General features: G+C 52.3%; 1 protein-coding gene across 1 annotated transcript in view; it reads left to right on the forward strand.

Annotated features, from left to right (window-relative positions):
• Nucleotides 1-27,264, forward strand: part of Dscaml1 (DS cell adhesion molecule like 1) — a 120,671-nt gene that overhangs the window by 47,172 nt on the left and 46,235 nt on the right. Inside the window, exons 8-13 of the mRNA XM_032911461.1 lie at nucleotides 5,617-5,895; nucleotides 6,287-6,406; nucleotides 7,247-7,423; nucleotides 24,927-25,126; nucleotides 25,478-25,574; nucleotides 25,682-25,810. Of these exons, the coding sequence (XP_032767352.1) occupies nucleotides 5,617-5,895; nucleotides 6,287-6,406; nucleotides 7,247-7,423; nucleotides 24,927-25,126; nucleotides 25,478-25,574; nucleotides 25,682-25,810 (1,002 nt within the window). The remainder of the gene's footprint in view (nucleotides 1-5,616; nucleotides 5,896-6,286; nucleotides 6,407-7,246; nucleotides 7,424-24,926; nucleotides 25,127-25,477; nucleotides 25,575-25,681; nucleotides 25,811-27,264) is intronic.

The following is a 27,264-nucleotide window of genomic DNA, read 5'->3' on the forward strand; positions in this document are numbered from 1 at the left end:
TATAAAAGCATCTCCAGGTGCAAAGACTGAATGTTTGATTAACCAAGGGCAGGGCCCACACCGGAGCCTCTTGGCATGGTTCTGTGGGGAAATGTTTCCACCTTACATCGGAGTCTCGAGAGCCTCTACAGCTAGACTGAGGGCCTGAGGCACGCTCTGGAGCGAGGACATGCCAAGTCCCCGTAGAAAGCAAGACAGCAGAAGTAGGGCACTCACACAGACTCTTCCTCCAATACCCCTATCCCAGACTCGCACACATATGTCCTTATCTAGTCTGTGCATAGCTTCAGCCGGCCTCTGTGAGTGTCCCTGTCCCCCTCCCATGAACAGTTTGGAGTGGGAGGTTCTATGATCTCTGAGCATAAGCCACCCGCCTAGCTGAATGCCTGCTATCATTGGAGGTGGTTTGGAAGGAGCCATGCAGGAACCTACAGGCAGGGGGCACCACAGGCTCCAGACCTGCGGAGAGCGCTCTGCTTGCAGCCAGGTTTCCTTGGGAAACAGAACAAGCAAACTCCTTCAGGGACAGATGGGGCTTAGGGCTTGTGATGGTGGTGGTGAAGGTGTTAGAGATGGGGAAGCATTGACAGAGGGTTCGTTCGCTCAGTCACTGACGGTGCACCTACTATGTTCACTCAGCCACTGAATGTGCACCTACCACGTTCCCAGGGCTATTTCTGTTTCACCAACACGGCTGTGCTCAAAACACACAAAACTCCACATCGTCCAAGGGCTCGTATCTTTCGGATAAACAGACAGTGGATACAATGTGTGACATTAAATCTAAACTGGATATGAGAGTGCCAGGACAGAGGGACCTTGTGGTCAGGGAAGGCATTGCCGAGAAGGGATGGTTGTGATAAAAACTGAAGTAAACTCTGCTTATTGCTAAAATAATTAGATTTATTGAACCTGGAAAGTCAGTGTCATGCTAGTAAAATTAATTGGCCTACCTCCACCATTTTGTGTGTGGTGTGTGTGTGTGTGTGTTTGTGTGTGTGTGGTGTGTGTGTGGTGTGTGTGTTGTGTGTGTGTGTGTGTGTGTCTGGTGTGCGTGGGGTGTGTGTGTATGTGTGTGTGTGTCTGGGGGTGTGTGTGTGTATGTATGTGTGTGTGTCTGGGGGTGTGTGTGTGTGTGTGTGTGTGTCTGGGGTGTGTGTGTATGTATGTGTGTGTGTGTGTCTGGGGTGTGTGTGTGTGTGTGTATGTATGTATGTGTGTGTGTCTGGGGTGTGTGTGTATGTATGTATGTGTGTGTGTGTCTGGGGTGTGTGTGTGTGTGTGTGTGTATGCACACTTATGTGTGTGCACATGTGTTGTCCATGCATGTGGAGACCAGAAGAGGATATCAGGTAGCCTGCTGGGTCACTCCCTGGTCACAGGGTCTCCTGCTGAACCTGGAGCTAAGCTAGTGGCCAACAAGCCCCGGTGACCTTCCTGTCTCTGCCCCTGACGGCTCTGGGGCTGTAGACAAGTCCCACCACACAGGGCTCCCCCAGGGTTACTGAGATCCGATCTCAAGTCTTCACACTTTTGTGGCAAGCACTCTTAGCCATCTCTCAAGGCCTGGTATCCCTCCATTGCAGAGAGTAAGAAACCAAGACTCAGGCAGAGGCCAGGGGTTGTGGCAAGGCCACTTGCCTAAGCTCACTTGGGTAAGCAATAGAGCCTGGAATTCAGATGTCCTGGCCCCAGACGGAGATCTTTCTTGAGTCCATGCCATGTGGACAGAGAGGCTTTGACTTCCCACGGTGCACACTTCGCAAGCAGGTGCAGTAAATAAAAGGCTCAACCTCAGAGACAGGTTATAAGAGACCCCATAAAGCATTTATGGGCTGGGCTGGTGGTCAGTGCCGCATGACACTTCCAAACAAGTGTCCATAAAGGCTTTATGACAGCCAGATGTCGCGAGGACTGCCACAACTGCATCTTTGTAGACTCTGGTCTCTGACCTCAGCACTGGTGTGGTACCTAGCTCAGGAAGGAACCCCCCCACCCCCCCCCCACCCCCCCCCCACCACTGCCGCACTATCTGACATTCCAGGCCAGCTACTGCAGAAGTTATAGACATGGGCACAAGAGATTTGGGACTGCAGTTGACACTGATGAGAGCAGGTGGTCAGACACCTCCAAGTCCTGAAAGATTGGTTCCCTGGAGGGAACGATGACACACGCATTCTATTAGCATCTGTCCCTGAGCTTAGTGAAGACTAAGTGGCTAAATGGCAGGTCTTCCATTTTAGGTATCCAGAGCCTAAAACATAATCATGTGTCCTTATCAAATACCCCACCACTGCTGACAATCCCCTTGCCTACAGCAATCCTCTTGCCCATAGCACAGGTCATCTCTGAGCCTGGACTTGAGGGGTTGTCAGAATGCCAGCCTGGAGCTATGGAGTCCCCCCACAAGAAGTCCTGGCCCTTATTTTCAGCAAAGCGGTTGTGTGACTTCCTCAACAGAGAGGACTTAGGTCTGCTCCCCCAGGTGGGACGCTAACAGGCCAAAGGAGTTATTACACTCAGGTCTAGCTTGGTAAAGTGGCAAGTCTATTGGGACTATTTACAGAAGCAGGGGTAAGGGGTGACTTACAGGAGCACCCGTGTCAGGAAAGCTGAACCCCTGAAGCTTGGCAGAAGGCAGGAGGGTGTCTACTCTGCCCAGCAGTTGTCGGCCATTTTTATAACCTTGGGAGGGCCCCATGAATCATCTACGTCTCATGAGCTTCCCTGCTTTTATAAGCATCTGTCCTTCCACTAGGAGGGACTATTTCAATTTAGAGTGAGGAGCTACACAGGTGGCTGAAGGGCTTCTACCACAGTGGCTTGCATAACTTGGTGGTGGCCACGTGATGGAGAGCAGCATGCTGCATCGGACCTCTGAGGAGTTGTCTGGTCATCTGACACACAGGACGCAAAGGAGCCCTTAGCCACCCTACCCATGTAACTAAGCCCCAACAGGAGTGTAGGCTGCATCGGTGGCCTCTCAAGGGCTCCTCCGTGTCATTCCCTGACAGTCCTCGGTGGCCTCTGCCCTTTGCTCCAGCCTGACTTCTTCCTTCATCCTGTGTGTCATTTGCGAGCACATGGGACAGATCAAATGGTCAGGGCTCCCTGAGGCTGTGGTCACCTCCAGAGGACACCTTCCCCTGCTGAATCCTGGCCCAGTCATCACAAAGGGCAGTGTCCCAACTTGGGCAGGGTCCTGCCTTCCTCACCTACACAGAAGTAATACCTTCACAGGGTAGGCATTTCACAAATACCACATAATTGTCTGACTAATGAATTAACCTGCCTTAGTAACTTACACCTCTCCCTAAATCCCTTCTTACTAAGAGATGGTCCCCTCTGCTAAGCAAAAGCTCCTTGCCGAGCAACATTGTCTCTGTCTTCTTGCTCTGTCTTCCCTGGAAATGAGGTGCTCAGAATACCCATGCCTCAGTCACATGTCCTACTCTCCAGCTCCTGACACAAACCCTCGCTCACAGTCCAGAGGTTCATCAACCCGAGAACTGGGTTAGCACTACACTGGAAAAGGAAGAACCATGGAGAAGCTCCATAGTGCTCACAAAACAGCAGCACTTGGAGAGAAGCTAGGGTAATAAGAAGCTAGGGTACTTCTTATTCTGGATGAACCCTCATTCTGTCTGCCCCACCCCCAAATCCACAGCATAGAACGCCTGAGGTCACCATGAGAGGTGAAATCCAGACATATGTCCACTTACTTACCTATCTGATGAGCATTTATTAGGCACCCACAATCACTCCTGTTATACAAGTCCTAGCTCTAAGCCCGGGGAGATGGTGGCAATCAGGCCTGCACTGGCTTTCAGAAGCAATTCTATCAGAAACTCAAGGAGGCCTAGAGGCTTAGGTATGACCTACACACACAGACACATGCACGCGTGCGCGCACACACACACCAGAGGTTCACAGTGACCTATGGAGAGCAGTCTCTTAGAGAAGTATTAATGAAGGGTAGTGGAGCCTGTGTCTCAGAGAAATCTATCTAGTGATGCCCACATCCCAGTCAACCTCCCACAGGACCAGGGGCAATAACAGGGATGTGTTTATCTGACCAGTGACCAGAACCCTAGGATATCTGACTAGGGCCTAGAACCAGTGCCAAGGTAGGTATGGTGTGCAAGCTGGCTAGAGGATGGGAAGCCCATGGCAGTGGAGGATGGCATACCAAGAAAGGCTCGGGCATGGAAAGTCTACCCCACCCCCTAGATGGAGTGAGGGCAAGGTCAGGGTAGCATTAGAAATCCTGACAGGAGTATAGGGACCAGTACCTTCCTAACTGCCACATCCTCCAGACCAGCAGCTCTGGTCAAGAAACACCACCACCGTATCCCACGCTGCAAGGATTCGGTCACTTTCTCTGCATACATCTGGCTGCATTCTACCATGGGCCTGCAAGGCCTGCCTGTGCTCTCTGCTGTGGCTGTGGCTGTGGCTCTGGGTAGACCTGTGGTGAAATAGCATCACTGGCTTCCAACAAGGGGTGGGCCGGAGCCTGGAAGAAGGCTGAGGACCGTGGGCAGCCTTGTAATTTAATTATTCGACTGCAGAAAGGAGACCTCATCTACTTGTGCTCATCCTTGTTAAGCTAATTGTCTGTCTCCTTCGCTCCCCTCTCCCCCCGCCCCCCGCCCTCCATGAGCTGGGGAAGTTGCTGCCGCCTAATTGAGTTATCATAAAGATAATGGCTGATGTTCCCGCCAGTGCTGAGAGAGGAGGATCCATCTCCCAGAGACTCAGGCTGCAGACAGGCGCCCCAACCCTCCATCCTCCCTCCCAAGGGGTTGAGACGAGGGCAGCTGGCTGAGGAGAGCTCTGCCCAAGGACTCTACCCGTGTGGCCACTGGCAGGATAACAGGCTCCCTTTTCAATTTTGGAACACCTAGGGAGACAAAAGGGCCTGCCCAGTGAACATTTGGGGTCTTTTCCCAGAGGTAACGATGCTACCGATGCTGCTTAGTAAAGGGAGCCTTGACTTGAGCAGATAGGTCAGGTCTTAAGTCCCAATGTCACCCACCATCACGTCTCTCAGTCACTGCTCCTCCGAACCTGTCTTCCCATCTGTAAAGCAAAGGCATCAAGCTCCAGGTCTACGACTGGGGAAGGATTCAGGGAGGTCCCTGTGCACATGTAATTGTTCTACATGCTGATGGCCATGGGGAGGGGCACATTCATGAAAGGACCTGGTTTGGAAGCATCTGTTTTTAGGCAAGTGGTCATGGAGAGAGAAGGGAGATAATCTAGGCAGGCCTTCCTCACTTGCTTCCAGAACACCTCATCTCTATCTACCCCAGAGGGCTGGGAAGTAGCTGCCTACGTGAGAATTTCTACACAAGCTAAGCAGTGGGTCAGGAAGCACAGGATTCAAATTCAAAGACCAATCTGAGAGCTGGGAAGACTAACGCAGAGACAGGAAGTCCTGCCTTGGGTTTACAAGTGGACAAGAGCCCGGGTCACGAGGGCATGCTCAGAAGATACTGTGTTCAAAGGAAAATAAAGTTCCAGGGACCTGGGGAGCTAGATTCCAGCCCTGCCCCAGGGTAAGCCAGAGCCCTGAAGTAGGGCAGCTGACCGTAATATCCCCTTGTCCTCCAGTGCCCCCTCTGATCCAGCCCTTCGAGTTCCCCCCTGCCTCCATTGGCCAGCTGCTCTACATCCCCTGTGTGGTGTCCTCGGGGGACATGCCCATCCGCATCACCTGGAGAAAGGACGGACAGGTGATCATCTCAGGCTCAGGCGTGACCATCGAGAGCAAGGAATTCATGAGCTCCCTGCAGATCTCCAGCGTCTCCCTCAAACACAATGGCAACTACACTTGCATTGCCAGCAACGCAGCAGCCACCGTGAGCAGGGAGCGCCAGCTCATCGTGCGTGGTGAGCAGGTCAAGCCAGTCCCAGGGAGGGGCAGGGGAACCCAAGAGCATCTCTCTAGACTTCCAGTTAGAGTTGCAGGCTCATAAGAAGTAGGTTCTGGCTGGCTTCTTAAAGACAGAGAGACTTAAGCCTCTTACTTTCAAGCCTGGAGTGGAGGGCATCCTTACGTGGTCAGCCAAGAGCACAGTCAAGTTTGGGACTCATGACTCTGAGCTCTCACTGTAGGGGCTGCAAGAGCTCTCACCCTTTTTGACTTCTTGTAAAGTCAGAATCTGTCTACTCCCAACATTGTAATGATCCAAGAAGGGCTGACATCTACTGGAAGAAGTCCCCGGACCTAGGGGATCGGAGTGAGACTAAGCCTCTTTTCTCCCCACTTCCTTTTCCACAGTGCCCCCTCGATTTGTGGTGCAACCCAACAACCAGGATGGCATCTATGGCAAAGCTGGTGTGCTCAACTGCTCGGTGGATGGCTACCCGCCACCCAAGGTCATGTGGAAGCATGCCAAAGGTGAGCGTCTTCTGTAAGAAGAGCAGGGAGGACCTGGAGGCTGCTCAGATGGGCATGGGATCTGTTCTTTCTGCAACCCCCAGCCCTAGGAGGAGTTCTGAGCTTGGGGAACCCCTACTCAGCCACACCAGGGTGAGGAACAGCATGATGCTGAATCCAAATCCTGTTGGCTTTTCGTGATGCTGACATTCAAACCAGGGGCCTTGAGTAAAACAGGCAACCCCATCACCATTGAGCTACATCCACAGCCCCCTAAGTTCCTCTTGCCCCCATTGCTTAACCTCCTGCAACCCCCAAAATAGCCTGTACTACTTCTCCACCCACCCTGGGGTCCTATCTAATGTGAGATCTTAGTCCTCTCCAGCCCAGCCTCATCACAAAGTTACACTTGCTATCTGACAATGCCACATGATAGACTATCCATGGCTACTGTTGGGATTGGAGAGGTCCCCCAGATCTCTGTGAAAGACAGCCTCTTCCCCAGCCTGGCCCCATGTGACCAGGAGAACTCAGTCTTCTGGCCTACTGCCAAGCTGACCAAAGCTGGTTCTTTCTCCCTATCTCAGGAACATATTCCTGTAAGCTCAGCGACAAGGTGGGCTCTGCCTGAGGTACTGCCCCAACTGTTTCTTCAAGCCCCTGAGCCAGGTCAGGGCCAGACCTCTCTGAGGTATATTTCATGCCTTGCAGTAGGAGCTGTCTGGTGCCCATACTGTGGGATGGTGTGGCCCTGCTGTAAAATGGCAGCAGGTGGAAAATCGAGCCCTATCAGGTCTTCCTGAAGGCACTAGGTCACATCCAGTCTACTCCCGACACCCCCTAACTACTGCCTCCTTCCAGGGAGTGGGAACCCTCAGCAATATCACCCAGTGCCCCTCACTGGCCGCATCCAGATCCTGCCCAACAGCTCCCTGCTGATACGCCACGTCCTGGAAGAGGACATCGGCTACTACCTCTGCCAGGCCAGCAACGGTGTGGGCACCGACATCAGCAAGGCCATGTTCCTCACAGTGAAAAGTGAGTCCTGCCCCCACCCCAATCCTGCCAAGGCCCACCAAGGGCCACCAAGGGCCACCAAGCACACACACACACACACACACACACACACACACACACACACACACACACACACACACACACACACACCTCCTCATGGTCAGCAGAAGGCCCAGCTCTTGGCACACGGAAGTCCACTGTGCCAGTGAGGTTGTTGCTCTGGGCCGTGTGGCTTTTCATAGGTACGAGGGGAGAGAGCAGGGAGGGTACAGTGGTTGTAAGGTAGACTGCGTGGGAGGAGGCCTGGCTCAGGTAGGGCTGGGCTTAAGATGAGTCACCTCGCTTCTGAGGACTGTGATGCTCTGTGTTCACTCTCCCATGCCTGCCCATTCTTCCTCTGGGATTCTGCTATTCTGCCCAGAAACAGCAAGGTTGCTCAGGGGAGCCTCCTGGAGGCTTTTGAAAGCATGCTTTTCCAAAGCAAAGGCACACTCTGGCCTGTCTCAAGTCAAGGACACAGGATGTATGGCAATTATTCAGTTGCCAATCTAACCCCAATACCTAAGTCAAACAGATCCTTTTGGCTACTTAATACATACTGAGTGGTGTACCACCTGTTACAAAAGGAAGACACCGTATCCACTATGTAGGTAAGGCCTTCGGTTGATCCGTGTGACCTTGGAAGGTCATTTTGTCTCTCTGGGTTCTAGTCTCCCCACTTACCCTAGAAGTTTACTCCCACCTTACAAACCTCATAAAACTGTCTCGAATAACACAGACGCTGAGGCTAAAGAGAGGCCCATAGGGGGCCACACAACCCTGTAACTCTAACACTATGGACAGTGTCTGAATTCCCTAGCCAGAGCCACCTTCATGGCCCTGGAAGCCACTGTTTATCTGCTGTCCCGGTGTTCTGTTAAGCACCACAGCAGCAGCAGCCATGCATTGATAGGTACATACAGCCTTATTAAACCATATTTACCCTATCTATGAAGATGACGTAATAGTCTGGGGCTCAGTCTGTGTCCAGCCCTTCATGTATATGAGGCAGCCAGCGTAGCCCGGACTGGACACAGGTGTCCCTCTAGAGTAGCTACGGAGAGCAGTAAGATCTGTGTGCAGTCTGCCCTGCACCTCCTGGGAGATCCCTCCATGAACAATCCTGGGCCTTCATCCAGACAGGGAAGCCCTGCCAGGAAATCGATGCTGAGGGAGCCCCCAGGCGGAATCCCCGAGCTGGGAGCAGCCTCCTCCCCACCATCAAAAAGCACTTTGTCCTTCATAAAGCCAGGCAATCAATCTACATCCCTCTGCCAGGGAGAGCCACAAGGAGAAGGCTCACCTGCCTGGGCCTGTCCTTCCAGTTCACACACAGACACACACACACACACACACACACACACACACACACACACACACACACGCACACACACACACACAGGCACACACACACACAGGCACACACACACACACACACACACACACACACACACACACACACACACACACACACACACACACACACACACACCTCCTCATGGTCAGCAGAAGGCCCAGCTCTTGGCACACGGAAGTCCACTGTGCCAGTGAGGTTGTTGCTCTGGGCCGTGTGGCTTTTCATAGGTACGAGGGGAGAGAGCAGGGAGGGTACAGAGGTTGTAAGGTAGACTGCGTGGGAGGAGGCCTGGCTCAGGTAGGGCTGGGCTTAAGATGAGTCACCTCGCTTCTGAGGACTGTGATGCTCCGTGTTCACTGGGCCAGCCCTAAGTGAGGAAGCAGTTCTGGGGCATTAGGTCACTCTCTTCTGTTCTAGTCTGTTCTCTTCTCTCACCTCTCCTCTCCTCCTCCTCCTCCTCCTCCTCCTCCTCCTCCTCCTCCTCCTCCTCCTCCTCCTCTCTCTCTCTCTCTCTCTGTCTCTGTCTCTCTCTATCTCTCCCTCTCTCTCTGTTTCTTTGTGTCTGTCTCTGCCTGTCTGTCTCTCTCTCTTGCACACACACACACACACACACACACACACACACACACACACACACATACACACACACACACACACACACATGCACACACACACACACACACACACACACACACACACACACACACACACACACACACACACACACACACACACACACACACATGCACACACACACACACACATGCACACACACACACACACACACACACATCACACACACACACACACACACACACACACACACACACACACACACACACACACACACACACACACACACACACACACACACACACACACAGGCGTGCGTGCCATTCCTTACTCTGCTACATTCCCTTCCATCCCGGCCTGGCTCTCCCGACAGCTTGTCCCAGCCATGCTGAGCCCTCAGACTACCCCAGTGCCAGTGGGAAGAAGGGGTAGATGATGCCAGGGATGTTTGAGGCCCAGGGCTGGCCATAGGCCGACCTCCGTCTGGGTGAGGGAGTCTGGCTGCCTCCACATAGCAGCCAGATAAGCCCATAAGGCACCTGGCTGCTGGAAGGTGCTCCCGTGAACAGCGATGGTGGAGCATGTGTGTGCCTGCTCTTCTCTGGAGCTGCTGTTCCTCCTCTACCGCTTCTGCACCCATGTGAGGCTCCAGGTTAGCCACTCCAGTCTCTCCTCCCTCTTATACTCTACCTATTCTGACCTTTCCTCCAGCCATCTTCTCCTACTCCTCTGATTGCTACAGAAAGGGAAGAGGGGCCTGGACCTTCATAACCTGTGTGTGCACACACACACAAACACAGGCTCCTGCATGCACACACACACCCATAGGCACGTGCACACATGCACAGTTTTACCAGTGAGTTGGCTGAATGAAGCTCAGTCATTTATGAATCTATTCTAAGTCCCCCAATGCCACCAGCCCTCTCCCTGACCCACTTGCAGAGGCAGCCATCTAAAGCTTTGCCTGTATCTCTCACTTTTAGAGAATATTTGGCCTGATTCAGGCTTCATAAGCACCAGGTCTAAGCCTTCAGAGGCTAACTGACCTTTGCCCCCGCTGTCCCCAAGCAGAACAAAAGAAAATGTGTCAGGGGGTGCACGATCTCCTAAAGAGTCAAACAGGGCAAACCGGACACTTTGGCTGGGCCATGCTGAGGGCACATTCACATTCCTGACCTCATAGTGCTGACTGCTTGGGTCACTGAGCATTCACTGGACAGGAAATGGTGTTTGCTCCATGACCAGGAGAGTAGAGTAGACATCCCTGAGTTCAAATCCCAGCTCTGCTACTTGAGAGCTATGAGATCACAGACAGTGACCCCTGTGAGCCTGGTGTCCTGCTCTGTAAGCTAACAGTTATAACAGAGATGGCCTCCAACTTCACCATTTCAACCTTTATCATGAGGTGAAAGTAGTACACAGTCAGTAGCAACTGTACCCCAAAATTCAAATTTTTCAAGCTAATGGTATTATGGTCCAGTATTCTTTCGCAATGCTAGATAACAGCAGTGACGGATATGCCCACTTGACCACTGGTCATGAAGGTAAACAAGAAACATGCCTGTCTACTGTCCTAAGGTAGGAAGCTCAGAGGAGAGCTCCTGATGCATACTGTGTTTAATTTTCCTGCCCTCCCTCCCCTCTGTGCTCCACCAGACACATCCGGTTAAGAGTATTCAACATATTTTAACTTAAGGTATTTCCAACTTACTATAGGCTCCTCGAGGGTCACACTGTTGTGAATGGGGGGCAGACAGCGTGTGTACTTTTTCTCACTAGTGAGGTTTCAATGAGACTATGCATTGACAACGGTTTATACAGTGCTTAACATGGGTTTTCATCTGACTGTTGTTAGCAGTGGTTGGCTTGAGGCTGGAGAAGCCATGATGAGGCACAGAGCTCCTGTTCTCAGGGGCTTTAAGTGGCAGGTTTGTAGACAGATGGTAGATGGATAAAGGGGACTATCTGAGCAGAACCGAGTCATATACTAATGGGACCTCTAAAGTCCCACAACCAGCTATCTGTAACAGACCCTGGGGTGCTGGTGACACAGCTCAGCCAGAATCAAAGAGCTCACAGCGAGAGAATCCACAGTGGTATTGGCCAGACCAGGGAGCCAGAGCTCTGGTGTCCATGGGCAGGGAGAGGCTAGTGTCCCTATTTTAAGAGGAGTCAGTGTCCTGAGCCCTTTCAGCCTTCTGAGTTCCCATCTGACTGAACAGCATGCACATGAGAGTGGATCTTACTAACTACTTTTCCCTTTGAGACCTCACAGGCCTCAGGACTACTGTCAGGTCCCTGGGGATCCCATAACACGGTCCAAATGACATTTAAAACCATCCAGCCTGGCCAGGGTGCCAAGGGTTTGGAGAAGCAGGAAATTAGTTGTCTAAGTCCTTGGACATCCCAGAAGACCATCCCAAGTAGCCTCCACTCCTCTTTGATCCCCCAGTCATCGTATGGCTAAGCTCATAAGTCCCAGAATTCAGACCTGCCCCTTCACACGGGGTACTTTACCATCCTTTCTCTCCACATTCTCCCTGGGAAACTAACAACGGTTCCTTCCCACAGAATCTGAGATAGTGAATGAGGTCATTGGGTCACATCACTGTATCCACAGATTAGACTGTCAGCCACCCCTTCCTTCCTTCCCTTCCTTCCTCTGGGTCTCAGTTTCCTCACCCATAAAGTCAGAAACCACCCATAAAATCAGAATTCACCCAAACTAGAAATCCCAGTCCTTGTCTGAGCCATGTCACCTCTAGCCCGGCCAGCAGTGGCTCCAGGGGCCTTAGGAGTCTTCCCAGAGCCCCAAGCTGTTGTCTCCCAGGACTCGATTGAAAATAAACTTACTTAGCAGGAGAAAAATTTCACATCCATGGGGCTACCTTTAATCTCCTTTTTAAATTAAAAAAGAAAGAAAAAAGTGAGCACGAGAGAGAGACAGAGACAGACACACACAGAGAGACAGATACACAGAGACACAGACAGACACAGAGAGAGAGACAGACACACACAGAGAGAGACAGAGACAGAGAGACGAGAGACAGAGACACAGACACACACACACACACACACAGACAGACACGGGGGAGAGAGAGAGAAAGAGAGAGAGAGAGAGAGAGAGAGAGAGAGAGAGAGAGAGAGAGAGAATGACCAAACAGAAAAGGCAGTTCCTGCTCCATCTGGCACAGAGGCAGAGAAATCATCTTCAAAGAGAATTCTTCAGCGAGAGGCAGGTACAAAGCCAGGCCGCTCTTCAGGGTGGGAGGGACTATGTATTTTGAAGCCACAATCACATGGCAGGGCCCCCCAAGAACTCCTGGCCGCCATCTTTATTAGACAGGTGCTCTTCCTGCCCCTGACTCCCTTCCAACTCTGATGGCTCCAGTGACTGGGCCACAGACAAAGCTCATGGCCAATTAAACCCAGAAGGGTTCTTTGTTTGCTCTGAGTTTTGGTTTGTTTGTTTAGCAAAATGTCAGGCCAATTAAAGTGAGCTCCAAGAGCCCTCAGCTTCCACACACCTGCATCACAGGAAGTCGGAGGAAGGAACCAGACCCTCATAGAGGTGGGCAGATGGAGGGAGCTAGCCTGACCCAAGGAAGTCAGTAGATTAGCTTTCCTGCCATAGCTGACGGCCGGTCCCAAGGTCAGGGTATAAAACTTGAGGAAGCACAGTCAACTCTATGATCTGTAGTCCGGGTCAGTTCCTGTTCAAATGAAAACAACTCTTACTAGACAGAAGAGGTGCGTCCATTGACCTGGTGGTAGGACTGCTGCCCTCCCCCAAAGACAGGAGGCAATGAACCAAAGGAATAGCCAACCGGAGACCACAGACCCTTGTCCACATCACACATCTGGTACAGACTTGGATGCCCCGTGCCTCCATCCAAGCTACCCAATGCTTTTATTTTGTTTTATTTTTGTTTAATGGGTATGGCTGTTTTTCCTGCATGTATGTCCGTGCATCACTTGTGTGCCTAATGCCCACCTAAACCAGGGGATGCTGGACCCACTGGAACTGGGGTTACAGGGAATTATAAACTACCATGTGGGTACTGGATATTGAACCTTAGTCCTCTGAAAGATCAGCTAGCGCTCTGAACCCCCGAGCCACCTTTCTAGTCTCCCCAATACCTCTTTAGATGTCTCTCCTCCTTTGCTTGGGCCCTCAGCCTGAATGAACTATTTGCAGTTCACATAAATAATGCCAGGACACCCAGTTTGGGATGTCACACACGTCATGCCCCCCCTTGGAACAGATGATAAACTGAGGCACAGAGTGATCTAGCAGAAGAGTAGCCCAGGGTCCTCCTGTGTATTCACTGGTGGTGAGGCCAAACCTTCACCATCTCTGAGTTACTTAGGGTGAGAGCTCATCTGTCCTCCCTGTGTATGAACTACATCTCCGGCACCCGCACAGACCAGACCTCCGTCCAGTCTGTGTGCTGGGAATGAGCAGCCTCTGCTTGCAGGTCTGGTCAAGATGGCGTCTTAGGCGGCTCCAGACTCTTCCCTGTGAGCTCCCGAGAAGCTGAAAGAACAGGGCTGATGCTCGGCCAGATTTGCTAGCAGCCTGGAGAGTAGACAGACAACTGAGTCGTGAGCAGGACTCGGGGCCAACTGAGCCACCACCCCCATTTGCAAACATAATTGTGGGATTTGGGGGGTTGTCAGTGGCTCTTTCTCCTCCTGGGCTACGGCCATTGGTCAGCCTCCACCTTGCAGCCTCGGGGTGGCCTGTGCCAAGCCAGGGGGGAATCTTCTGTGCAGGCAAGGACAGAGGACTCCTGGGATGTTGGTGAGAGAGGGAGGGAGCGATGATTTCCATGGCAATGATTAGCCAGTGGCCTCTCTGGCCTTATTGATTTCCAGACTTCATAGAGTAAGGAGCGACACCGTGTCTCGCGCTTCATCAAGCAGAAGTGAGGACAGGCTGTAACTTCCTTTGCCCCTGGGCCTTCTTCACAGAAGCGCAGGGAGTCGGCAGCCTCCAAAGACACAGGGAAGACAAAACAAGCATCCAGAGATCGGGGAAGGGCCTGAACAGGGTACCTGCTCCCGATGCTGATGCTCGTACCCGGGCTACTGACACATGGGGCCTTACCTCATTTACTTCCTCTCACCCCCTAAGCCTGAATGAACGGGTTCCTGGTCCTGCCTTCCAGAAGCCATAGCCCAGATGTTTCAGGAGGCAGGAGAGACAATATCTCTCAACCAGCAAAATGGAGACCAGCTGGCTGACCTCATGGCACTAATAGGGTCATTGGAACAGCAGCAATCTGTCACATCCCCATCCCAGCCACACTTCTCATCAGCATAAGAACCCAGGTCTTTACAGATGGGAGGCTTTGCTGAGGAGATGTGGTCCCGCTCACTCAATTTCCTCTCCCTGTTTGTCTCCAGCTGCCTCACCTGGGCCACCCCTCAGAGGTGGGGAAAGATGACATGTTATTATTACTCCCCTGCCCCTGAAGTTCCCATGACCACCGCACTGAAGAGTTTCCAAATGGATCCCAGTTCTCAGGGCAGCTCGGATGAGACTCAGGGTCCAGGCATCCTGTGCGCAGGGCTCTACGTGGTAGGGAAAGTGATGCAGCAAAGTAGGCCGAGAGCTGAGAAGCGCCTTTAACCTTTGCCCTGGGAAGGAAGCCCAGAGCTGCTCCCCAGTAGTGAAGAAAGGCTCTCTGGGTGGATGCAGTTATACCAGACAAGCCATGTATGTACCCGCTGAGCAGCCCTCCTCTAACCCTATGCCAAGGTCTGTGCACTACCCTCCTTTCTGTCGCTAACAATATATTGACACAGGCTGGCTAAGTGCTAAGTAAAAGGAGTTTATTTGGATTCATAAACCTAGAGGCCCAAGACAGGGTGGGACATATGAGAAACAGCTTGTAATTGTGCAAATGGGTACTTGTGTGTGTATATCCCTTCATCCCCTTAAAACTCCACAAAAATTCAACCATTGGCCCTACTTACCCTGACAATCTATTCAGGATCACCTCCTCAAGGGCACGCCTATAAATGCCACAGTCAAAAATCAAGTCTCCACCCCTACCCCGCCCCCAGACACTCACGTGGGACTATGGTTTCCACAAATGAACACCGGAGAGACACGCTCCAGTTGTATCCAAAACTCAGCAGTCTTCAACAGGGAAAGGTGAGGCTAAGTCTCCATCGCGGCCCCCAGGCATTACTGATTACAAAGCTACAACAAGCCTCTAGGAGAGGAGGCATAGAAGTGGGCTACAGAGGTGACCCTGAGGTGTGAGTGTGATCTCCTCTAGGGTAGCTATGCCATAGGACCCTGAGCAGGGACTGGAGAGGAAGGAAGACTTCAAAGGAACAGTGCCAAGCATTTGTGACCTGGGAGGAAGGTAAGAGCTTGAGGGTGAAGAGAAGAAATGGCGGAGTGTTAGCCGCAAAGATGACAGGGATGGAGAGGTAGCATGGTGGCTATGACAAAGTCCAGGTGATTGACTAGCCTGGGGCAGCACACTGGGTGACATGTCTGACTCTGGAACTAGCTGGTCATCTTCCTGACCTAGAAGACAATTAAGACTTATGGACCGAGTACAGAGCCCCCGTGCCCTGTTTGCTGCTTCCAGAACTGCCTCAGTTTCCCCTGGCTGCTCCAACAAAGTACTACCAACTAAGTGCCTCAGAAACACTACAGACTGCTTCTTTCACAGTCCACAGAGTGTGACACAAGGAGGGTGACACTAGCCCTGCGCTTGCTCCCCTGAGGCTCCCTGGGGAAACATCCTGGCTTCTTTGGGGATAACAGCAAGTCATGGGTTCCTTGAGGTGCAGAAACGTCTCTCCAGTTTCTGCTCTGATTGCCACACAGCTTTCCCCTGTCGGGTCCTGTCATCTTCTCTGTGTATCTTCTTAGCTAGAACCAGCATGGCCACCTCACACTTTGATTAGGAACCACATCTCCCATGACTGGTGACTTTCAGGAACTTTCTTGGCATGCCACAGCCATCTTGCCCTGACCACAAACAGTGCCTTAGCCAAAACTCTCTCGTGGTCAAGGTCCTCAAGCCCATCCTGTGCTCACAACTCCACAGCAGGGGTCAGCAAGCTAGGCCTAGGGTCAAACCTAGCCTGTATCTGCATAGCTAGTACCAGGCTGTACCCCTCCTTCCTTCCTGATTTACTGCCTGTGGCTTCTTTGGTGGTGGCAATGACCAGCTAAGCCTAGGATGCTATGGCCCTTTCCAGGAAACGCTTGCAACCCTAGCCCCTAGGTGTTCTCAGCAATGACCCAGAACACCTTCTCCTAGTAGCCAAAGAGAAATGTTCATGTCTCCTGTTTCTGAAAGGATTCTGTCAGTTCCAAGCCATCTTTAACCATCACTGCCACCACTGCCCCCCCAAACCTCCTAGGGCTGTGGGGGAGGGGTTTAATGAGCTAATTCGTGGAGAGCATTAACCATGGTGCATGCACATAATCAGCATTCAATAAATGTTAGCTATTATTATTACTGTCTTTTTTTTTCCCCCAGCACTCTCAGTAGGGAAAATGGGTCCCCATCCCCCACTCCACTCCTGATCTTGCATCCCTTGGCCAGAAGCCAAGGGAGAAAGTAACTGCCCCATTTTATAGCTGGACAGAGAAAGGTCTGGTGGGACCGAGGGCATCATCTTCACCCTCCATGCCTCAGACACAGGCCTGAGGTTTGAGACTACAAGGTCCCACACTTCTCAATGACCCAGAGCTCAGCATCCTTTGCTTGTGCACTTGCTCTTCCCGGAGTCCTGATGCCTGCATCCTTGAACTGTGGACAGCTTGAGTCTTGGGGGGCCTGCAGCTCCCCACTACTCCCTGCCTGTTCACCTAGGCAGGGATGGCTGCTGCCACACAATTTGAACCAATCTCACACTTCAGGTGGAGCTTGCCTAATCAGGGGCGACAGGAAGCCAGAGCGGGTGCAATCAAATTAACAACGCCATGGCCTAGCTCTTTAAGAACAGGGAAACAAAGCAGGCACCAACCAGAAGGTACCCCCTCCCAAGCTGTCCCAGGGGACGCTTGCAGAGCTGGGCTGCCACTGAGGCTGAGCTGAGTGGCTGAGTAGAAACTGCTCCCACCTCCCGGTGTGCCAACGGTGCCCCTTTGTGGTGGCTTATCTCACACTGCCAAGCAGGTCCCGTTCTTGTCGAGGAGCTTGTTAACACGGAGGGAAACACGGGCTTTGTGGGGAGGGAGAACACACTGGGTTTGAGGGAAAGGAATCCCCACCCTGCAACCTCTCAGGCTGCATGTAATCCTTTTGAAAACAAAAGGCTTGAGAGTCTCAGAGAGAGGAAGAAGAGGAGGAGGAGGACACTTTCTCCCCTGACAGGTTGGGTATACAGAGCTCAGAGCTCTGCTCCAGGGCACCTGCTATCTCTGAGAGCTGTCCACCAGAGGGCAAAGAAGGGGGCTTCCAGAAACCCATTTCATCTCCCTGAGACATTTTTTTCAACAGAAAGACCTGGGAGATTAAAGTTGCGCTGTCAGAAAGACTTCCTAAAAAAGCCAAGGCCCTACCTGGGTGGTAGCAAAGACTGACTTTGTTATCATACTTCTAATTGTGGTGGCTTTGAGGACTTTCTGCCTGAGGCAAGGGAAGGACCAGGAATCTGACCCTGTGGTACTATACCCTAGCCGTGTAAAGACCGCCAGGCTGAGGGTGTTTCCACCCAGACCCATCAAGTTACAACCTCTAAGGGTGGAGTCTATACCATGGTAAGATTCTTTTACTTTGAGGGTTTTGTTCGTGCGAAGACGGGGTCTCATGTAGCACACAGTGGCCTCAAACTCACTATATAGCTGGAGGGGACCCTTTATTTCTGATCTTCCTGCCTCCTAGGCCACTTTGCCCAGTTTATGTGGTGCTGGGGATTAAACCCAGGGCCTCACACATGCTAAGCGCAACCAACTGAACTACATGTCCCATGATGAGTTAGTTATTAAGCTCCGTAATAATTCTCCAGTGTCAACAGGAATGAAAACTTCCTGGACCATCCCTAGAACACCCATCTGGGAGAGCATCCTTGGTCCTCAATTTCTAAGCCAGTCCTCTGTCCCCAAGTCAGCCTTCACCACAGCTCTGGCATATTAGTGCCAGGCACCTATTTCACTGGCCCCTAAGCTCTGCCCCACCCTGTTCCTCTGTCCCATATCACAGGGCCGGTAAATTCCCAAATGCCCTGAAGCAGACTCTGACTGGCTGTGTGACCATAGCCTATTTACTTCTCCAAGCCTCAGTTTCCCCATCTGTGAGGATCAAATATCTTCATTCCCAGTGCCTGGTGTATAGTAAGCCCTCAGTCAAATCGAGTTTTCTCTGTGACTGGCACCCAGGAGCCTCATTGTCAGCCACTCAGACTCCGACAAGCCAGGCGGCCTTTGTCTTCCGTTTCTTCCCGCAGGGCAGCGCTTCTCTACTGGGGATTCATAGCCGAAGCTTCCTTCCCTAGTGGCTTGAGGACTGTCAGAAAAGGCAGCTGAGCTCCTGTCACCATAGTGGAGAGGGAGGGAGCCAGGTACAGAGAAAGCCTGCTTCATAGTCCCTACTCCAGCCCCAGCAGCAGACCCAGCCCTTAAGGACTGGCCTCTGCCCCGACACACCCATCTACCTCCTATCTTCTGCCTTCTCCTGGACTCCTCCCAAAAGTCACCCAGGGGTGTGTTGGGGTGCAATCAGGAAGAAGTCTGGGCTAACACTAAAGAAAGGGGCATGGTGAACTGTTAGAGGCTTGATCTCCTCCTTACAGATCGTCATGGTGTGACTTCAGGCAGATTGCTTAACCTCTCTGAGCTTCCACACTGGCAAGGTAGGGGGAAGGGGGAAGAGATCCTAAACTAGCTTCCTTTGACGCAAGGAATGAGGTGCTCTTCAAAACCTAATGCAGTGTTCTGCAAACTTAAGGAATAGACCCATCCCTGCCTAGGAAATGCGACCTGGGGAAAGGGGGAGGGAGCTGAGCTGGAAAGTGAGGTAGGAGCCAGGTTGGCAAGGTTTAGTCCACAGTGTAATGTCTTAGAACTCTAGAGCCTACATCCTGGCACTTGGGAGGCAGAAACAGGTAGATCTCTGTGAGTTCGAGACCAGCCTGATCTATAGAGTGGCTTCCAGGACAGCCAGAGAGACTGGAAGAGAGACCCTGTTCCAAAAAAGAAAAAAGAAAAAAAATCTACCTCTGAGCCCGAGAGGGATGGCAAAACATGTGGGTGCAGAGATGGGAGCGTCCGTCTCATGGTGTTTTAAAAATCTATCGGCCTCTCACATTGAATTAAAATGTAAATAGCAGCTGATCCAGGCAGGACCTCAGGGGCAGCAGGAGCCAGCCTGAGAGTAATTTCACAGACGGAACCGGTAACATCGGATTCTGACAACTGTCCTGTTTTTGAAATTGATTTCCTCTCTCCTGGGCTGGCAGCCCCGGAGGCCCTGGATCTCAGGAAGCATGGCTCTCTGCAATCAGTGGCCCTCTATTCTAGGTCCCTCTCTGCTGTCTGCTGCACCCGCCTGTAAGGCCCCATGGGAGCAGGAGAAGGAGGAGACCATTTAGGATTTAGAGCCTCAGGCCTAACTAGCAGTGGCTGGAGTCCCATGAGCCATCAAGGCTGCCTGGGAGTCACAGAGGACCACAGAACTTCCTTTTCATGGATATGCACCAGGTTGGGCCCACAGAGACTTCTATCCAGGAGTCTCCCCATTAGACCCAGGATGCAGCATGCAGGAGAGCATGTCCGCTGGGGAGCCTTGCCGGAGAAGTGTCTGCATGTTATAGTCATGGAGTCAGGGAATGACTTGGAATCTACCAGGTTGCTGCTGTGCCCTCTACCAACATTTGTCCCATGTTGGGCACTCAGTATCACTTAATGGCACAAGGATGGAAAGCTGTAAGCAATGGGCCTGCTGTCCACAAGTCTCTCAGGGTCACCCCCCCATCTAAAGGGAACAGCATGACAATCCAAGGCTGTCATTAGTATATCCACCCAGGACTCTATCCTCTGCCTAATCATTCCCACTTCTGTCTGGGTTCCTAAAACTCCGGTTCTTCCCTCCCTCCCCAGGGTCCTATGCTAGGGCTGCACCAGCAAGCACAGAGGCCACACATTAGTGACAACCCAATCCCATTTCTGAAAAACAGAGGGCAGGGAGGCAGATGGTGAGAGACAGCCAGCTCTGTCACCACAGCTCAGGGCGAATAGCCCCTGCTGGAAGCCTCAGGTTTCTGTCTGAAGAATGGGTCTGATGAGACTCACTTCCTGTGGTTGGCATCAGGAGAGCCTAGCCAAAGTGAAGCAGTTGCTTTAGGCAACCAGAGCGCTATAGGTGCCAAGGAGGCCATGGAGCTAGAAAGGGAGCAGGAGGGGACTGGGCCTCGCTATAGGGGACAGTAGCTCAGAGTCCCTCTGAGGAGGTCACTCATGGAAAGCACACAGAATATGCTGCCATATGGCATGCTTACCACTGCAGAGGACCACGGAGGGCGTGCGTGCGTGCATGCGTGTGTGTGTATAGACAACGTATACAGAGGAAGTATCGACTCATGGTTCCCTCAGTTAAGCAATCACACCAGGGCCTTGGCATATAGGCTCACATGTAATGGCACCGTGTGAATGTGCAAGAATACGAGAAAGACTGCTTGTGATTGCCTGTTGAGATATGTCTTGGAGTCCCTCCCCCTGCCCCTCTCTCCCTCCCTCCCACGAATACTCCCTCTCTTCCTCCCTTCTCCTCTTCCTTCTCTCTACTTCCTCCTCCACCTTCTCCACATCCTCCTTCTGCTTTGTGGCCCTCACTGTACTACTCAAACCGTCTCGAACAATCCTCCTGCCTCAGCACCCCAATAGCTGGGGCTACAGATGTACCCCACTGTGCTCAGCTTTCCCCCCTCTTTTCAGGGGCACTTCTGCCTGCTATCGATCGGAGTGACCTTGGGGCAAATGGCTTCCCTAAAAAACCTAAGTCTCTTCCCTTGTACAGAATATTACAAGTTGTAATCCTACCATTCATTTAACTCAGTATCAACATACATCACCAGTATAAAAACGTAAGTGAGCTGTCTTATGTCCCTCGTCTCTTTACATTTCTGAAGTCTGCTGTCTGTTTTACATTTATAGTGCCTCTCAATCAGCCCGCCATGTTTCAGATGCTCAGCAATGCGTGTGGCTGACGGATACAGTGCGGTCGAGTGGGTCTTTATCTGTCTGGGCACTGTGATTCTGTGGAATCATCTACCAGAAACATTTTAATCCAGAAGTTTGGTGCATGTGGGCCTAGTTAATGCTTCCCTCAGAGCTGGCGTGGGACATGGGTGACTTGTGGGTGGAAATGGAGCCTGATAGGGCAGGTGCCCTACAAGTACCCATATGTTTATTGTGCCCCCACAGCTGTTCTGTGGGACACAGGGACACCAACTTTAATGTGTTGGAGGCCTACAAAGCTGGTAGGGACAAGTCTGGAGATCAGGCCTCCTGGCCCCCAAATTCTTCAAGCTCCCCTCCTCATCACCTTCAATGGCTTCCTTGAGCTAGCAGTCAGGAGAGCCCTAGGGTGTGGTGCTGGGCACTTGTTACTGTAAAAACATCCAGCCAACCGGACGATGGGCAGCCAGCCCCAGATGTGGTTGCTATGCAGGGCTGAGGAGCCAAAGATCTCTGGAGACACTGCTGTCCCTGATTGTCCACAAGTCTGTCTCTGGGTAATCCGGATTGGAAAGACAAGTGACCCGAAGCAGAGGCACAGGCTGTACACTACTCAAAGGTGCAGCACCCACAGGGTGAGTGGGATCTGACACGGGGTCTGTGCTCTGATTGGCAAGGTGCACGCCCCGGCATGAAGTGGTGTCTGGATAGAAGGTGTCTTGACACAAGGTATAGGAGGCCTGCATGGAAGGCAGAGCCCAGATGAGCAAGCTTCTCACCATGGCTCAGAGCTGAGACGTTTTCCCTGGGATTATTCCTCCCTGTCCCCCTCCCCTTCCAGACTTTACCCTGTGCAAAGGCTAAAGCTGCCCCCATCCTCCTTTTCTACACACACACACACACACACACACACACACACACACACACACACGCAGAATCATGAATAAGATCACCTCTCCCCCATCTACCTTAGGCCCTAGACCCACCCAGGGATTCAGATCCAGGCCTTGCTCATTCCCTGCGGGAATTGCAGAAACAGCTGCATCGCCCCTACCCTAGCATCCCCACCCTCCCCGTAAAACATGGAGGCATCTGCAGTGCGAGGCTCGACTTGTCGATGTAAAACCTCACTCTATATTCCACCCAGGTTTATACGAGTGAATTATGCAAATCTTTGATGGAAAAATATTCCTGCGCACATCCTTGAGAGTGTAAAACCTTAGTCAATAATTCATACTTGGATGTCTCTGACTGCAGGCTTTTTCTTCATTATAACTTACACCTCGTTATTTGTCTTTCGCGTTTTATTGTATATTCTGGTGTAATGCCGTGCATTATAAAGTTTATCTGCTTCGTTATTTGATGAGCCTGGACTAGGGGAATGTGCTAAGACATTGGTACGGGGCCTGGGGCTAGGGCTGCCCCCAGCCCCACCCTGCATCAGATCGACACATGGAGGCCTCAGAGGGAATAGCTGGCTGTGAGGTGAAATCTCAGGGAGCCTGAGGGAGCAGGTGCTGTCCTCCCTTGTTCAAATCATCCCTCCACCCTCAGTCGGTACCTGAGATTGGACCCCTCCAGGTCCACTCCTCCTTTCTCCTTTCTGCTGTCCGTGAAGAGTTGGTTGGAAAGACCAGTGTCTCGCTGGCCATTGAAGTGGGAAGGGGGGTTAGGGCTGGAGAGTGACTTGGCTGCAAGAGAACCTGAGTTTGATCCCCGAAACCCAGCCGAGCCTGATGGCATCACTGTAGCCCCAGCACTGGGGAAACAGACAGTGGAATCCCTGGTCAGACTGGTTGGCCAAATTGGTGAGCTCTGAGTTCAATAACTGACATCAATTTGTGGCCTCTTCCTGGGCTCTGGGGTACACACACACACACACACACACACACACACACACACACACACACACACACACCTACTCAAGCACAAGAAAACGGGAGGAGCCATTGGAAGGGAACAGGCTTTATGTCATTGAACCAAGTTTTGAGACAAGAGAAGACAGGGTCTCTTTCACCCACCATCGCACTAACAAGCCAGTGATGGTCAACCGTGAGCTGCTCTGTGATCTGCAGAACCCGCTGTGAGCAGACTCCACATCCTAGGTCTTAGAGAAAGGCTCCTGGCGAGTGTGGACGGTGCCTTCTCATACATTTCTAGAAACACTCCTCAGATGCCTCCCCTGATCCTGTTGCCCACAATTAGCTCTATCTTCCCAGTCCCCTCCATTTGGGAGGTCAGGAATGTGTTACCCAAGGTGTGGCACAGTGCTTCATGGTCATGTGGGAGCCCAGCACACATTGCTCTGAAATGCACTGAGGGTGTGGACCAAGATTCAGAGATTCTGCCCTCCCTGTTTCTAGTCAAGACACGTAAGTCCATAGTAGGCCCAGCTGTTGGTAAAGCCCCTTGTCATGCGAGTGGAAAGGGCGTCTTAGGGACCACTTAGGACCTTGGCCCTGCCTGGGTGAAACCACAGGATCAGCAGGTGGGGCAGGGGGGGTGGACCCTCCTATTGCCGCTAGAAGTTCTTTCATAATGTCCCTACCAGGCATCCCGTGGAACAAAGTGGAGGTAACCACACCTCAGCCCCTCTGACAAGCAGAGACCCTGGCCTCAGAGCACGATCCTGAACCTGGGGTCCACAGAAGCCCCAGACATCTACAGAGATGATTCCATGGGGCCAAATGTTTGAGTGTGGAGAAATCACATCTTTTTGATGTTAGCCTCAAACTGAAATGTAGTGATTCCCAGTGAACATAAGTCACAAACCACAGCAGTGACAGTGTGTGTACCTGCCTGTATGTGTACACACGTGTGTGTGTGTGTGTGTGTATGTGTGTATGACTGTCACCCATAGAGATGCACAGATATTTTCATGTCATATTTATTGTGGACCTCTCAGAATAGCCTTTGTGCTCACCACTGCTGCAAAAGCAGGGGTAATATAAGACAGTAATTATAAGGCCTGCCACCAGATCTCATCTCATAAAGAATGAGAGCAGAACATACCGGTGTGTGATAAACAATATTCAAAGTTTGCTTGTTAGTGTTTTTAATATTTGTATAACCGTATTTCAATATAGCCGGCTTTCTTTGTAACTATGTCGCACATGTAAAATAAACTGGTGTCAATAGAAGGGCCCTGGAACTGAAAGGGGAAGGAGAGGAAAGTGCCAGGCCTGGATACCAAGGGGCTTCAGGGACAGGTGAACAGGGTGCCCCTTCCTGGGAGGAAGCCCTCTGAGATTGAACAGCAAAGGGCAGAGCTTAGAGGCGGGACATCCAGGGTAGCCACGGGTGGAACAGAGCGAGGGACAGAACTTCTGCCCCACAAGCACCTCCCACCTTCCCCAGGCTGGTCTTGGAATATTCACATCCCCTTGCCTCCTCTTCCTCAGTCCCAGCCATGATCACGTCGCACCCCAACACCACTATTGCCATCAAGGGACATGCCAAGGAGCTGAACTGTACCGCGCGTGGCGAGCGGCCCATCATAATCCGCTGGGAGAAGGGGGACACCGTCATTGATCCCGACCGTGTCATGCGGTATGCCATCGCTACCAAGGACAATGGCGATGAGGTGGTCTCCACGCTTAAGGTGGGTGCCCAGTCCCAAGCCTAGGGACACCTTCCATCTCTGTCCAAGGGAGGCAGATGGGAGGCCGGGAGCCCTTCCCTGCCCCTTCTAAGGTACCTACCATTCCCACCCAAAAATTTCTGCACCAGAACCTCAAGTCCTCTTTCTGACAACCACAGCTCTCTTTATGTGGGTTCCCAGTCTCCTCCATGACCCTTCCTCCCTGCTTGAGTCCTCAGGGCGCACATCCTTCTGCAAGGGGATGTCTTAGCTAGAACTCCTCTGAACCTCCCTCCCAGTCCCCCTAAATGTCCCCCTCTAAAATACCCTCCCTGTCTCCTCCCTTTCCTCTTCCTGCTGGTCATGTCTCAGCTCAAGCCAGCCGACCGTGGGGACTCCGTGTTCTTCAGCTGCCATGCTATCAACTCATACGGAGAGGACCGGGGTTTGATCCAGCTCACTGTGCAAGGTACACTCACCTGCCCACCCGCCCTTTCACCTTCTCTAGGGCCCAGAGGCCCGCAGCCAAGCTGCCTGCTACTATCTCACCTTTGTTCCTCTTCTGTCGCCGCCCAGAGCCCCCTGACCCCCCAGAGCTGGAGATCCGGGAGGTGAAGGCCCGGAGCATGAACCTGCGTTGGACTCAGAGATTTGATGGAAACAGTATCATCACCGGCTTTGATATCGAATACAAGAACAAATCAGGTAGGTGCTGGGACAGATGCAGATGGCGAGGGTTTGCCCGCTGGGGCCTTTCGTGGCACAGAGCCTGCCTGTGCCTCTCTGAAGGAGCAGCACCATCACGTGTACAGTCACTCCCCTAGAGAGAGGGGACGATGGCTAGCTTCGGGAGCTAGGGTAGAAACTGAGATACACCGGTGGCAGGGAAAGATCGGTCCCGCCCATAATAATAATTACTGTCTTATTGGAGCATGATTCTCACTCACGGTCTGACTTAGAGGTGTTTAGTGTCAAGTGCTCTGTGGGGATGTCATGGGTTTGCGGGGTCACCTGGACGGTCTTGGTTTAGGAAGGCAAGTGCGTTGGAGATCAGTGCGATGGGATCACTGGATCCCTACTCCCAGAGACCTTCCCTAGAGCCGCCTTCTACAGCCCCAAAAGCTCTATGCTGCTGCCAAATCACTGCGAGGCACTGTGACGTGCCCCAGTCTAGCTATAGACAGACACCCAGAGATTACATTGAATGCCAAGAAGAAATACACCTGCCAAGGATCATCAGGAAGGGCCCTGCCTGGTCCTTGGTGGACACTTCTCTAAGCGACGTCTGGAGGACTAACTGACAGAGCACGCTGCCTGCAGAGAAAATAGAAGCTTGGAGCCAGGCAAGGAGCAGCTTAGGCTCCACAGACCCCATGCACGGGCACTACACTATGGCCGCCGATGTGCTTTGGAGCAGGGATGGGAAGACAACCTTCAAGCCGAGCTTCTGGCTCTGTGGAACCATGTCTGAGCTCCCAAGAGGCTGGAACAGCACAGCTCCCACCCCCTACCCCCGAGGATGGATGCATGCTAAAAGCCGGCATCCAAGAGCAGAGCAAAGAGGCACTTGAAGTGCTGTAGATGGTAACGGCAGAGACAGCGGTGCAAGGAAGCTGGGTGTGTCTGACTCACATCCAGGCCTCTCGAGAAGCTGAGCACGAGCGTCCCAGAGGCACACGTCACTCCTGTGGGATGGCGCCCAGTCAGTGGGTAGCGGGTGCCCGGGAGATCTTGGCTCCTGCTCCTGTGTTCTTTGTGACTGCTGCTCTGCCCTCCTCCCGGACTGCGCTGCTGCCTGTTCCCTAACTTGACCCTTCCCCAGACAAACCTCTTGAATGAATGGAAACCCTTCCTAGGGCACTGCTTGGCTCAGAGGAGCCACACTCACTGAGAGCATCACCTATCTGGGCGGAGACGTAGAAGAGAGGCAGCCCGTGAAAATGGTATTCTTAAATATGTCCATACCACATCTCCCAACCCCATCCTCCTCTGACTCTTACTGAATAGAAGTGCCGTGAGGAGTAGGCTGGACGGGGGCGGGAAGGCTGGAGTAAAGCTTCACAGATGTCCCCTTGCACACTTAGAGATCCAGAGGCCGGCTCCAGAAGAGCCCACCCACCCAAGCACCTGGCCCATCCTGGCACGTTGGTGCAAGGGCT

Source organism: Rattus rattus, chromosome 8 (genome assembly GCF_011064425.1).
Source record: "Rattus rattus isolate New Zealand chromosome 8, Rrattus_CSIRO_v1, whole genome shotgun sequence".
Taxonomy (NCBI): Eukaryota; Metazoa; Chordata; class Mammalia; order Rodentia; family Muridae; genus Rattus; species Rattus rattus.